General features: G+C 56.7%; 1 protein-coding gene across 1 annotated transcript in view; it reads right to left on the bottom strand.

The window, feature by feature from the left end:
• Positions 1-11,713, bottom strand: part of CARMIL2 (capping protein regulator and myosin 1 linker 2) — a 138,205-nt gene extending 126,492 nt beyond the window's left edge. Inside the window, 4 exon segments of the mRNA XM_054048586.1 lie at positions 2,791-2,850; positions 7,094-7,144; positions 7,463-7,554; positions 11,648-11,713. Coding sequence (XP_053904561.1) covers positions 2,791-2,850; positions 7,094-7,144; positions 7,463-7,554; positions 11,648-11,687 — 243 coding nt within the window. The 5' untranslated portion in view covers positions 11,688-11,713.
• Positions 11,714-14,209: the final 2,496 nt, after the last annotated feature.

Below are 14,209 nucleotides of genomic sequence, written 5' to 3'. Positions count from 1 at the left end.
TCACTCGGGGGAGGGGGCCTGGGGGAAGGGATTCCCCCCACACTCACCAGCAGCGGTGGGAAGCGGAGCAGCCCGGCCCCAGCCCGCTCTACTCCACCAGCTCCCAGCCACAGCGCTCCGCTTCCCGCCGCCGGTGAGAGCTGGGGCGGTCCTTTCCCCAACCCAAGCGACATGGGGCAGGGGCACTCGGGGGAGGGGACATGGGGCAAGGGAAGCGGAGCGGGCTGGGGCCGTGTGGCTCCGCTTCCTGCCGCCAGTGAGTACGGGGGGCGATCCTTTCCACGCACTCACCGGCGGCGGGAAGCGGAGCACCACGGCTGGGAGGTGGCGGAGCAGAGCGGGCTGGGGCCGTGTGGCTCCACTTCCCGCCGCTGCCGGTGAGTGCGGGGTCGCTGGGGGAAGAGGTGGAATGGGGGCAGGCCAGGGGCGGAGCAGGGGGGAAGGGTCAGAGGCAGGGCGGAGGGAGTTGTTCGGGGCAGCCCTGCCCCTTGCAAGGGGGGCCGGTCGAGGGATAGGGCTGGTCATGGGGGCTGGGGCTGCCGCGTATGCAGCACGCAGCTGCCTAGGACACCATGAAATTTGGGGCAATTTGGTGCCCCAAATGTCATGGTCCCCTACGCAGCTGCATACGCGGTGTATGCCTAGGGATGGCCCTGGCCACAGCAACATCTACATCAATTATACAAATAGCAAACTGCTGGCTAACAGCAGCTGCGCTCTGATGAGGGCTTCATTCAAAGTATTCAGAAATGTGTTTTACAGGTCAGGCAACGTTCAGGTTTGCCAGATACATAATCTCCTCTGTAAGAGGTTTTAACGCACCCTCCAGCTAAATGTGTATTGGCCTGGGTAATCTAGACGCACTTGGTACACACCAAGGCCCTGAAATGCAGAAGAGGCTGTGGACACGAGAAAAGATAATGACGTGAATTCTCTTATTTTCCTGCCATGACCTGCAACATGCACAAACCCCTTTTGTTCTACAGAAGTCAGAGGCCTTGGCTACACTTGTGGATTCAGAGCGCTGCCGCGGCAGCGCTGTGAAGCGCGAGTGTAGTCGCACCGCCAGCACTGCGAGAGCTCTCTCTCAGCGCTGCAAGTACTCCACCTCTCCGAGGGGAATAGCTCGCAGCGCTGCATGTACTCCGCCTCTCCGAGGGGAATAGCTCGCAGCGCTGTACGTACTCCACCTCTCCGAGGGGAATAGCTCGCAGCGCCGTACGTACTCCGCCTCTCCGAGGGGAATAGCTCGCAGCGCCGTACGTACTCCACCTCTCCGAGGGGAATAGCTCGCAGCGCCGTACGTACTCCACCTCTCCGAGGGGAATAGCTCGCAGCGCCGTACGTGCTCCACCTCTCCGAGGGGAATAGCTCGCAGCGCCGTACGTGCTCCACCTCTCCGAGGGGAATAGCTCGCAGCGCCGTACGTGCTCCACCTCTCCGAGGGGAATAGCTCGCAGCGCCGTACGTACTCCGCCTCTCCGAGGGGAATAGCTCGCAGCGCTGTACGTACTCCACCTCTCCGAGGGGAATAGCTCGCAGCGCTGCAGGCGCTGATTACACTGGTGCTTTACAGCGCTGCACTCAGGGGGGGGGGTGTTTTTTCACACCCCTGAGCGCAGCAAGTGCAGCGCTGTGAATTGCCAGTGTAGCCCAGGCCAGAGGTACAAATGGAGCTGCAGCTTTTCCAGTCCCACTGGAAAGTAGCGTCACTCACTCGAGGCAAACAAAGCCAGCCCTCTCCCTCGCAGGTCTGTTTGGAGAGAGTCTAGATTTAGTTGGCTGTACCCCGGCTCCTAGAGGCAACAGTACTGGGAAATATAAGGACAGCATTTCAGTAAGGGGCTTCGTTTGCCAGCCAATAAATAGGAATGAACATTTAGCCTAGATCTTAGAGCTCAGTAAATGACACCACAACAGAGTCACAGAGAGGCAGGAGACTACCCACGGCGTCACAGTTGGCAAGAGACCCCAAGCCCACCCCAGCACTGCTGTCTCTGTGTTCTGCATTTGTCCAGCACCTGGCACCATGGGGTCCTGCCTCCCCAGCACTGAAAGCAGGCTAGGCTTCCAAGGGCTGCTCGTGGGCAGGGACTGGCTCCTTTTGCAGCAGTGGGGAGAACGCTCTATCGGGATGGATGTTTGCACCTTCCCATCCCTGGCTCTGGGGCACTACTCAACTCACAGCACGCTGGGACTGCAGGGGAGGGGCTGGCCTGCGCCGATTCAGCTCCCTCCCATGGGGAGGGCACCCAGCCAGCTCCAGAGCTCCCCCTCTGCAGCAGCACCTCCCACCTGCCCAGGCTTGGGGCTTCCCCAGGAGGTCCCTGCCAGGCCAGGGTCTCTGGGGATGTCCCCATAAGGATGGATGGGGGCGGTTCCAACAGGATTGGCTGCAGGAGAGTATCCTGGGGCTGTCCCAGTGGGGGTGGGTGTCCCAATAGGGTGGATGGGGGAGGGCTGTCCTGACAGAGGGGTGGATGGGCTGTCCTGACAGAGGGGTGGATGGGCTGTCTCAAGGGGGGTGGATGGGCTGTCCTGACAGAAGGGTGGATGGGCTGTCTCAAGGGGGGTGGATGGGCTGTCCTGACAGAAGGGTGGATGGGCTGTCTCAAGGGGGGTGGATGGGCTGTCCTGACAGAGGGGTGGATGGGTTGTCTCAAGGGGGGTGGATGGGCTGTCCTGACAGAGGGGTGGATGGGCTGTCTCAAGGGGGGTGGATGGGTTGTCTCAAGGGGGGTGGATGGGCTGTCACTGGGGTTCTGAGGGGTGGCTCTTGGCTGCACTCACCAGGCTGGGCTCCTGGATCCTGATCTCTCTCACCTCCAGGAAGCTGAAGCTGCTCCACACCTGAGGAGAAAAGGGTCAGACCATGGCCAGCCCCCTGCCCAGCCCCCACAGGCCGCCGGGGGCCAAGTGTGGCACAGCACCCCTGCTGCCCGACCGGCCGGAGCCCAGCCCAGGCCTGCCCCGGCCAGCAGCGGGACATGAGGTATCCAGGCTGAGCTGTCCTCCCGCCCAGCCCTAAATCCATCCCAGCACCAGCCCGCTTCCCCGATTGGACCCCCCCCCGACTCCCAACCCCAGCCTGACCCCCCCAGCCCAAGCCTCCCAGTCACCTCAGACTGAACATGTAAGTCCCAGCCTGCGCTCCCCTCCCCCAGACAGCACGGAGCCAGTCTCTCATGCAGAGGCACTCACCAATCCAGCTGCAGCTGATGGGCATGGTGGGTGCACCACACCCCTGGGTGTTAGTGTCCATGCCCCACCTTCCTCTGGGACATCCCAACAATGCGGAGCCCCTTCTGCTCCCCCAGCCAGCCAGTGCTCCCCCACCCCCTCCCCGGCCTTTGTGCCCCATCACAGCGAGAGGGCCAGAGACGATGGAAAGGCGCCCCCAGAGCACACACCGGCCAGGAGCAGCTCTCCGCCCTCACACACACTTTGATAGCGGAGACAGAGCGAACGGCGTTTCCTGTCACTGGCCAGGGAGCTGCCCAGGGTGGTTCACACCGCTCAGAGCTATCGCGCAGGCTGCAGCGATTTGCTTTCCATTGTGCTCCCTGCTACGCTTCCTCTGCGGGGCAAGGCGATGGCGATTTCAGTGGGAGTGTGGGAAATTGGAAAGTTTAAAAAAGAAACTCGAGACAAACCCTTCTTCAGCCCCTCCCCACACACAACGCTCCCCAGGCCTCTCTGTGTGCGTTGTGCTCCAGGCACCTGGCCCCAGCTCCCGTCCATGTGGACACAGGGGTCGTGTTTGCACGCCCCCTGCACATAGGAGTTTACCCTGAGTGCTCACAGATGCACCACCTGGCCAGGGCCCCTTGTTTAAACCCAGCTGCCGCTCCGCAGGCACTTCCTCCTTGGGCTATTTCGCTTGACAGACAGCTAACCGAGCCGAGTTGCTCACTGCCTGACTGTTAGCATTTGTCAGGCTGACAAGGAGAGTGACCATCTCCATGTGAGGCCTAGAGCAGCTTCCCCTGCTGCCCCGCTCCTCCCTTTTAGCTGGAAGGATGCTGGGGGCTCCATGGAGCTTTCACTGGGAAACACTTATTGTGCTAGGTTTCAGGGTAGCAGCCGTGTTAGTCTGTATCCTCAAAAAGAACAGGAGTACTTGTGGCACCTTAGAGACTAACACATTTATTAGAGCATAAGCTTTCGTGGACTACAGCCCACTTCTTCGGATGCATATAGAGTGGACCATATATTGAGGAGATATATATACACACATACCGAGAGCATGAACAGGTGGAAGTTGTCTTACCAACTCTGAGAGGCCAATTAAGTAAGAGAAAAAAAATTTTGAAGTGATAATCAAGCTAGCCCAGTACAGACAGTTTGATAAGAAGTGTGAGAATACTTACAAGGGGAGATAGAGTCAACGTTTGTAATGGCTCAGCCAAGTACGGCTGAAAGGGCGAGGCCGGGGTCTAAATCCTTGGACTTTCCTACTGGGAACTTGCCCTCGGGACTGACGCAGCAGAGCTCAGGAATGGCAGGCAAGTCCTGGAGCAGTCAGCTCTACGCCATGTCCTGGGCTCTGCAAGGGGCTGGAGTTTATGGGAGGGACGGGGGGGTGCTGGTTCTGGGAAGGGGCGAGGGATGAAGGGTGTTCCCGGGGGGCCAGGAGCAGGCTTGAGTGTGGGTTTGGCCCAGCTGAGCAATGAGGGTGAAATTTTTCCAGCCCACAATGCATTGCAAGATCAGCGATGTCACCTGTGCTCCTGGGCAAGGCTCAGCCCTTGGGGGCTTTTCTGAGAAGCCGGCCTGGCTACACAGGTAACGGGCTTGTGCGAAGCTCCCAGCTTCAACAAGCCCAGGCCAAAGCCCTTTGACACAATAACTCTTGCTACCAGCTTCCCGTGACCACTCATAACGTCTCTAGTGGGGTCCCACGGGGCTGGTCTGGGGGCTGGCACTAGTCAGTATTTTCATCAATGACTTGGATAGCAGAGTGGAGAATCAGCTTTTCACATGAGCAGATGACACCAAGCTGGGAGGGGTTACACGCACTCTGGAGGACAGGATTCGAATTCAAAATGACCTTGACAAGATGGAGAATTGGCGTGAAATCAGTAAGATGAAATGCAAGACAGACAAGGGCAAATCAAAAGGCACAACTACAGACTGGGGAGGACTGGCTGGGGGGCCGTAGTGCAGAAGGATCTGGGGGTTCTAGTGGCTCACAAATGGAATATGAGCCAGCAGTGTGCTGCAGCTGCGAAAGCCGTGCTGGGCTGTATTAACAGCAGTGTTGTATGGGACACGGGAGGTAACTGTCCCGCGCTACGCAGCGCTGGTGAGGTCCAGCTGGAGTCCTGTGTCCAGTTCTGGGCACCGCACCTTAGAACGATGTGGACAAATTGGAGAGGCCAGAAGAGAGCAACAAAAATGACCCCCCAAAAATAGAAAACCTGACCTGTGAGGAAAGGTTAAATAAACAGGGCATGTTTAGTTCTGGGAAGAAACAACTGAGGCCCGGGGATCTGAGAACAGTCATCAGCTATGTTCAGGGCCTGGTGATCAACTGTTCTCTGTGGCCACTGACAAGATGCAGTAGGCTTAATCTGCAGCAAGGGAAATGTAGATCAGATATTAGGAAAAACTGTGCAAGTCTAAGGGTAGTTTAGTTCTGGAACAGGCTTCCAAGGAAGGTTGTGGAATCTCCGTCACTAGATGGTTTTGAGAACAAGCTGGACAAACCCCTATCGGGACTGGGCTCGTCTAGGTTTCACTTCCAGCTCCACATTTCTGAGACTCTGTAATGGGGCTGATAATGCCCGTGCCTTTGAAGGGTGACAGCAAATTCACATTGGCACCTGTTCGCTCTCATCCACTGCTAGAGGGTGAGAGGCTCTGGCGCTCTAGCCACAAGGAGACAGAGCAACGAGGGGGAGCGGCGATCCCCAACACAGGCCCAGGATTGGAACCCAAGGCTGGCAGCATGGACAGGAGCTAAATAAGAACACTCGCTAGCTGGGCTAGGGACCGGGGACTATCTCCCTAGGGATCATACATCCGTAGGATGGGAAAGGCCTCCAGCGCCCTGCCATCACAGGCGACATACCCTGTTTAGCTTATAACGGGCTTTTCTATCTAGCAGAGACAGGTCTCATAGGAGCCACGGGATGGAAGCCAGACAAATTCAGACTGGAAGGAAGGTGTAAATGCATAACAGGAAGGGTAATTAACCATGGCGACAACTCTTCAAGGGCCATGGCGGACCAAGATGGGATGTTTCTCTGAAAGCTCTGCTCTGGGGATTATGGTGGGCAGGTCTCTGGCCTGGGCTGTCCAGCAGGTCAGACCAGATGATCACAGTGGTCCCTTCTGGCCTTGGACTCTGCTCAGCCCAGAGAAGGGATGTGTGCCACCCTGAGCAAGGGCTACAAGGGCCAGGGAAGAGCCTGCGATGGAGGAGAGAAAACGCCAGAGGGGAAAGGAGTGAAGAGGAGAGTCCGAAGAGTCATGCCCAAGGCCCAGAGGGCAGGTGGACAACACAAAGAGGGGAGTGGGTGGGGAGAGGAAACAGCAAGTTAAGCTACAACAAGTTTGCGTAATATACCTGCGGTGCTACTGACCCTCCCACCCTCCCCAGCACCAGTGGCGAGAGCCCTGCCTAACGCGCCAGAGCGGGGCTCCACGTGGCCATTCAGCCGGGCGCTGGGAGGGGCGAGGGACTCAGCACAGGGACCTGGGTCCGAGACTGAAAGGGTTCTGCAGGGAATTGCTAGGAACAGCCCAGCTTAGACCAAGGCTTATGTTGTGTTACTCCTAACAAAGCTCAGCCCCGGGGGGAGGGAGTTTGGACTAGACACTGACTGCATGTTCCAGGTGCCGTCTCACCACACTCGGCCTGTGGCATTGAATGCTGGCTGGGCTGTAGCGTGGAAAATTAGTACCTGGGCAGTTTCCTAGCTTTGGAAGAGGTTACCTGTCTTCCCCCTCCCCCCACACTAGAGATCTCCTTCCATCCATTTTGCTTTTAAAGGTCGTATGCCAGGTACATGAAAAGCTTAATGCCCCTGGGAAAAGTGCAGCTCACGTCAGCCCCCAAACTTGGGTCCCGCGCGGAGAAGGCACTTACCCTGCCCGGGAGCAGCACCTGCAGCACATACGCCCTCCAGGGGGTTAAAACCTGCACGGGGGGGGAATCAGAGTCACGGCTGTGATTATCGAGAGGGTAAGTGCTGTGCATTTATACACCCTACGAACACTGGAGCAGGAGTTCAGGGTGCATAAGTGTTTCCATTCTAACCCCCTGCTTGGACATTTTTACCTTAGAGGGTAAAATTTATGAGTGGTACATGACATCAGAACAAATCTGTGGGCACGTAATTAACCTGCAGAGCTGCCGCCCATCTGCACGTCCAGCATATGTCAGAGACCCAAGCCTGGGAATTCTAGGCTCAGACCCAGAACAATGGGATGAAATTCCTGAGTTACCAGAACGTACCAAGATGTCGTCTTCATACTTGGATTTGACCTGCAGCTGGACAGGCTTCACCAGGATGATTTCCTTTGACCCCAGCAAGGCGGTGATGCTGTCTGAAAAGGCAACACCCAATCAAACAAGCTGGCAGAGAGGGGGAGGCTGATCAGTGGCCCACGTGAAAGAAATTGGGGTCTCCCCAAAGCACCCTGTGAGATGCCGTCCACATCGCAGCCAGCACCAGCTAACCCCTGCTTTTCATTCTCGGCAGTCTGGCCAGCAGCTGAATTCCCCATGCCCCTTTACAGGTGGCTCATGAAGGGGGAAACAAGAGGATAACACCTGGGGTGCTGGTAAGAGAGACTGGGGTGAGATTTTCAAAGCAGTCTAGGGGACTTAGACACACTGATTTTAATGGATCTCAATCCCCTAAACCATTGTATCAATCTCAACCCTTTCTTCATGCCCTGCTGCCAGTCACATGGCATGGAAATACATTAATTCCCTTGTCACATGGCAGCGGCTGGTATCCATGGATAGCAGTGACTATGGTTACATCTTACCCTCCAAAGCCAAAAATAACCACCACAAATGTGTGCAGCCTGCTGATGACACACCAGTGGAGATGTCCAGAATAGGGTCTGGGGAGATGGTCTGACCCAGGACACACGAGAAGATCATTCTGCCTCTTCTTGGACATCTATTAATAGCCTTCCAGCACTGACCCTCGAGGATTTCTGAGCACATGCCCACTTCTTGTTTTCAAACGCGTGGAGATCTCAGGACTTGTCTACACAGGACATCAGAGTATGGCAAGCCCTGGTGAAGATCTACAGAGCAATAGCTTGTCATGGAGTAACGTCCCACATGGCCATTGCTGTGTGTCCACATGCACTACAGAACAGTTAGTGCATTGTAACAGTGTCCACACAGGCTGTTACTGCTCAGCAAACTGGGGCTCTGTAGTCACTCCCTGGCTTGCCAGGAGCGAACGCCCTGGGTAGACAGCCCCTCAGGCTCACGCTTAATCTCCGACTCTTGCCATAAATGTGCCTCTGTGAGGTTTTTTCTTTCACTCCCAAAAGCTTTTCCCTTGCTGGTCACCCTAGTGCCATTTTAGATAGTGTCATTGTAACACGGCAGGGATGCATTTACTTAGATATGTTGCCTGAGGATCCCTGACTCTCCTGGGGTCTTTGAGGCCTCCTTGTCTGGGGGCTATTTGTGAAATTGCTTCCACCTTTCTTGTATCCAGTCAAACTCCTTCACCCCTGTATGTCCTTTGTAAGGAATCTTGCTCAGACCAACCTGGAGTTTGCTCCCGTCCAGTGTGAAGCCCTTTTCTTTGTCACTGCAGATCACTACACAGTCTCTTATTGTGATGCCTGATCATTTTTGCCCCAAATTGCTAAATCCTCAACAATTACGTCCATTCCATCCAGATACACAAAGATCGGGGACAAGATGCTTTGGCAACTTCAGGTGCTGAGACAATCCCAAAGGGAGGTTCACTACATCTGCCGGAAGAGACATTGGAGGTGCAGAGTTTTGAGCTGTCTGTCTGGTCAGACCTTGGCTTACATCACAAACAGAAAATGTTCTTGCGTAGACACATCTTCCTGAACCGATTGGCTGCACTCACATGAAACTCGATGGATCACCATGACCCTGCTATTACCACAGTGTCTGAATTAGCTTCTCCCCAGACGTGGAGATCCGGGGAGAAGAGATCTCACCTCTCTGAGACCCTGGGCTTCTCTGGACCCTCCTTTCAGCCTTCCCCACTCTCTCTTAACTGTCCTCAGCTGACGAGCTGAATCACCTTGCTAATTGTTTGATCATCCAGTCCTGGACTGGCCCAAACAGGGATGCTTGCAAAGTGGGAGGGATAGCTCAATGGTTTGAGCATTGGCCTGCTAAACCCAAGATTGTGAGTTCAATCCTTAATGGGGCCATTTTGGGAACGGGGGGAAAATCTGTCTGGGGATTGGTCCTGCTTTGAGCAGAGGTTGGACTAGATACCTCCTGAGTCCCTTCCAACCCTGATATTCTATGCACAGATTGCTGACTCAGCCTGAGCTTGTCACACACCACAAATAAGACAGCTGGTTGACAGGCCACAGTTACACGATGTAGCTGGTTTATAGGTCTGTAATTTAACTGTCAACAAACAATGTGCAGTCCTCTTCTCCCGCTCCCACCAGAAGGCAGTGTAGCTCGCCAAGGCCTGTCACATGGAGTGGTGGAGAGGGATTTCATCCTGGCTGATTTCTCTTCGCCAGGAAAACTTGGAAGGGCTGCAGCTATGACAGCCGCCATCTTGGCCAACACCAGAGATTGAACCAGGAGCCTCCACCCATATCCACAGGCTGAGCTAGAGAGCCAGGCTCCCCACCTGGGTGCTGGACAGACATCCTCCGTAGACCCAGCCCAGAGGAGGACCCACTGCACCCTGCCTCGTGGGTTACACAGCCAGCTCCTCCAGTGGCAGGAGCGGACATCAGACCTGGCTCTGTTCACGAAGTGTTTTGTTCTGATCTGGCTGGCTGGTTTTAGGTATGTGGCTTGGTGGCTGTGGGGGATGTGGAGTTCCAGCTCCTTGCTTCTGGGGGAGAACATGTCTCTGCTGGTCTAAGCTATGGCTCCTCCAGCTACTGCAGTGGCATGAATGTCTGCGACCTCGGCCTTTGACTGTGCAACTCCAAAACCCCGGGTGTGTGTGTGTGTGTGGGGGGGTGCTTTGTAGCTTCTGTTATCCGATCACACTGTACAGAGCCCTCCTGCCATGGGCTCTGTGTGTGCCCTCCTTTCCCCCTCCCCCATACCACACTGCCCTATTCTCCCTCTATAGCCCCTCCACCACATGCCCTCTATGCCCCCTATGCCCGGGGCTGGGTGTGTCCCCATTCCACCTTTCCCCCATGCCAGGGGCTGTGTCCCCCAAGGCCTGTCCCCCATTCTCCCCCCTGCATACAAAGGGCTCTGTGTGTCTCCCCAATCCCCCTTCCCCACAGCTCAGGGTTCTGTCACCCTCCTCACCATTCAGAATTCTTTTCTGTCTGCCAGGGAGATTAGAATGTCAGTCTTCTTAAGGTGAACAGGAGCTGGGAGTCTGTAACTTACCAGGAAGGTGCTAATGGCTGCCATCAACTAGCCCTTTGATCTGCACCCAATTACCCAGGGGGCAGCAGCAGCAGGGTCTGCTACCCAGATGCCAGGGGCTCCATGTGCCCCCTTGTGAACAGTTCCCTGTTCCCACCAGGGGGGCACCCCTCACCCCCCAGTCCATAAGCCTCATCTCAGACAAGCCACCGGTGGCCCTGACACTGTTCCCCTGGCTCTCTGCCCTCTCCAGCCCTCACAGGCAGCTCCCGTTGCTGCTCCCTGGCCTTCAGCCCTGGCTTTCCAGCTTCGGACGGTCAGCCGGCAAACTCCTCTTGCTGATTTTCCTCCCTTCCACCCGAACCTGTTACAGCTTCCGCCAGGGACCACCTCTCTCTGTGATCTTCCCTGATCCTTCACAGCCCCAGGTGCTGCCCCATTCCCTCAGCCGGCCAAACTGGGAGCAGCTGCATGGCACAGGGGCACTGGGCCTGGCTCATCTAAAGGCGCCAGCCACCTGTGATGCCCAATTTTCTCCTTCCATTCTTCTGATTTTGGTGAGGACCAGTTGGGCTCTGCCCACAGACGCTGAGAAGATTCCCTGAAACTTTGGCCTGGATCAGATGAGATGTTCAAAAGTTATCGCATTACAGACAGACCCTCCAGTGGTCAGCCAAATGCTGGTAAGGCCAAGTTCTCCAAAGCAGCCACTTTGGGGGTGGATTGCGAGGACTCTGCTGGGACTCAGAGCCCGGTTTGCAGAGGGGCTGAACACCCGTAAATCACGTTAGCAACAATAGGATCGTCAACTCCTTTGAAGAGCATGGCCCAAGCTGGGCACCCTACATTAATGGACATTTTGGTCCTAGCGACTTTCCCAAGCTCACTCAGTACGTCGGCATCAGAGCCAGGAGAGAACCCAGGAGTCCTGAGTCCCAGCCCATTGCTCTCTGCTCTACAACATCTGGAGAAATGAAGAAACAAAGACCCAGCTCCCATCCTGTGCAGTTGGCCCCCGTGACAAAGCACGCAGGGAGCAAGCCAGGTCTCACCACCTTCCACATGGCCTCAGTGGCTCTGGGAAGCTCTGAAAAGGGTGCTGCTTACCTTGCAGGTGGCATGGGATCCCTCCTGGGGAAAGAGCCATCTCTGGAGCTCCTGGCAGACTGGCCAAGGTAGCAGCACGGGCTACCAGAGCAGCATCTTTCAGCCCAGCCTGCAGTCAGAACGAAACTGGCCCTGCTCAGAGGAAGCGATGAGGTTACTTACCAACCGGTAGTGCCGCTGCTTTGCACCCCCTCCTCCCTCAAGCTGCCGCTTCCTGCCCCTCAGCCGAGATTCAGCCAGAGAGCAAGTGGAGCGAAATGAAACCGCCCAAGCTAGCAGCCCACGCGGGCCCAGAGATGGCGACAGGCGTTCTCCTGAAACAACAGTGCCCTGCCGAGGAGACAAACACCAGGGCCAGCAGCCCACAAACTGCTCTGGCTTGGCAGGGAAGAGGAGCTCAATGCAAGTGTAGAAACAGTTATTTCTCCTTCCCCCTTCCCCCTGCTGTCTGAGCCCTGAGCTCCCCCACACTACAACTCCATCCTGACCCGCAGCCCCCCTGCTATTCCGCTCTGGGGCTCCCCACACAGCTAACGCTGCCGCTGCCCCTGAATCCCGGCTCCCCTCACACACACAGCTCTGACAGTGACCCTCCAGCCCCACCCACAGCCCCCTGCTAGTCCAGCCCTTGGGGCTTTTTGAGCAGTTTTTTCCAGATATCAAGGGAGGCGCAGGCTGAGCCCCTATTGATGGGCCCCCTCCCCACAGCCCAAGCTGAGATCTCCAGTGGGGTGGGGTGGGGAGGGGAGGGGGTTTCCTGAACTCCTGCTTTGCTGCTCACACCTCAGGACACAAAAAGCGGCTCCCCCTTGACTTGCCCTCAGCTCAGCCCGCCAAGGGCACCTGCATCTCCAGGGCAGCTGGGACAGGCTGCGTGGGGAGCCCCCTTCCCAAGCCGGGGAGCAGCATCTGTTCATCACAGGCTCAGCGTCAAGCCTCTTCCCCTAGGATGCGCTGCTATCTGCTCCCCACTCCTCCACACGCCTCCCTCTCCAGCCTCTCAGCTGGTTACTGGTGGATTCCTGCCAGTCCAGGAGTGGGACAGCACAAGCACGAGACGGGGACGGTGGCTATTTTGCCTTCGCCCACCTGCTGGAGGCCTGGGGAGCATGGGCCGGCTCACTTGCTCACTCACCCCTCAGCTTTGCACTAGGAGAAAGCCAAGGCTGGCTCTTTCAAAGAGGGCCCTGGGTTTTTGGGTGCCAATGGGAGGGGCTTTGGGCCTGCCCCCCAGGCATGCTGAGCACCCACAGCCCCTATTGATTTCAACTGCTGCAGGTGCCATTAATGCACCGCTGACCACCGGGCCACATCATGCGTGTGAACGCGACACCCACAGTCACTGGCCATGTTTTGCAAACCTCAGCCCAAGCGATGGGCTGCCAGCTCCAAGCCAGCAGAGCAGTAACCAGCTGCGAAGGGTGGGGGCGCTGTCGTTCAGGGTGCACGTCCGGGTCACTGACACAGGGGAAGGGGCCTCACTTGACACACAGATGTGGGAGGCAAAGAAAAGGGCAGATGAGGGCAGGGTCTGGAATTGTTCACTGCCCTCCATGGGTCACAATCCCACCCGAGCAAGTGGCAGGAATCTTCCCAGCCTGCACCATGTTGAAAGGAGAAGGGAAGCAGGATCTTGGCCGCTCAGCGCCCTGAGCACGGGGCCGGATGGAGAAGGGCCATCCGTGTCAGGCTGCAGAGTCAGGGTCTTCCCCAGAGGGCTGGTGGGGCTGTGAGGCAAGGTGGCCTTTTCTCACCCTTTTCACATGTGAAAGCAGCAGATTCACCTTTGCAGGAAGTCATCTCCCCACAGGGGCTGCTGCCTCCGGAGACTCAAACCACAGCTCGTGGATGATCAGCCAAGCACAACCCTCCCCAGCTGGGCCAGGGCCAGAGAAGGACACACTCTGTCTCACGAGTCCCTCCAGGGTGAGGCTCGGCTGCAGCGACGTGCAGGGTGTGCAGCGCCCTTTGCTGGGCAGGGGTGTCTCTGCTGCCCTCCTTCCAAGAGCCTTGCGGCTCAGCTGCGTTGTCTGCACCCCCGGGATGGCAAGTGGGAGCAGCAGGTCCCAAGGCATGGAGCCCACTGCAGCAGGGGTCCGGTTGGGCCCCAGCCTTGCTGTCCCCAGGCACATTCTGAGACTCATCTCAGCGCAACAGCTTTGGTGATGCTGTGAAAACGGGCTAGGGCCAAGGCCAGGATGGTGAACTGGAATCTTCTTAGAAGAGATTTGAATGTGTTTCTGAAATTGGGTAATGCCATCAACCTAGCATGGGTCAGAATGGGGAGGAGCTCCATACAAACCCCACCCTCAACCACAAGCCGTGCCCACAATCCCAGACTAGCTGCACATTGCTACGTGCCTGATCAGCAGTGAAGAGGGCATTGTTAGGTTTCAGAGTTAACGTTCCCATCAGGCTGACTGGTGCAGTTCTCCCTGTAAACAAGTATATTCACTGTGAGGTGCCCCCTTGTGGTCAGGTATGGCATAGCGGCTCTCACTTCTCTAGTGCGCCCCCCGCCCCCGGCTGACGATCACTCTGGTACTGTGGTCATGGAGTTCT

This window comes from Malaclemys terrapin, chromosome 14 (genome assembly GCF_027887155.1).
Source record: "Malaclemys terrapin pileata isolate rMalTer1 chromosome 14, rMalTer1.hap1, whole genome shotgun sequence".
Taxonomy (NCBI): Eukaryota; Metazoa; Chordata; order Testudines; family Emydidae; genus Malaclemys; species Malaclemys terrapin.
The sequence above is the reverse complement of the archived record's forward strand: the minus strand, read 5'-3'. Positions and strand labels throughout refer to the sequence as shown.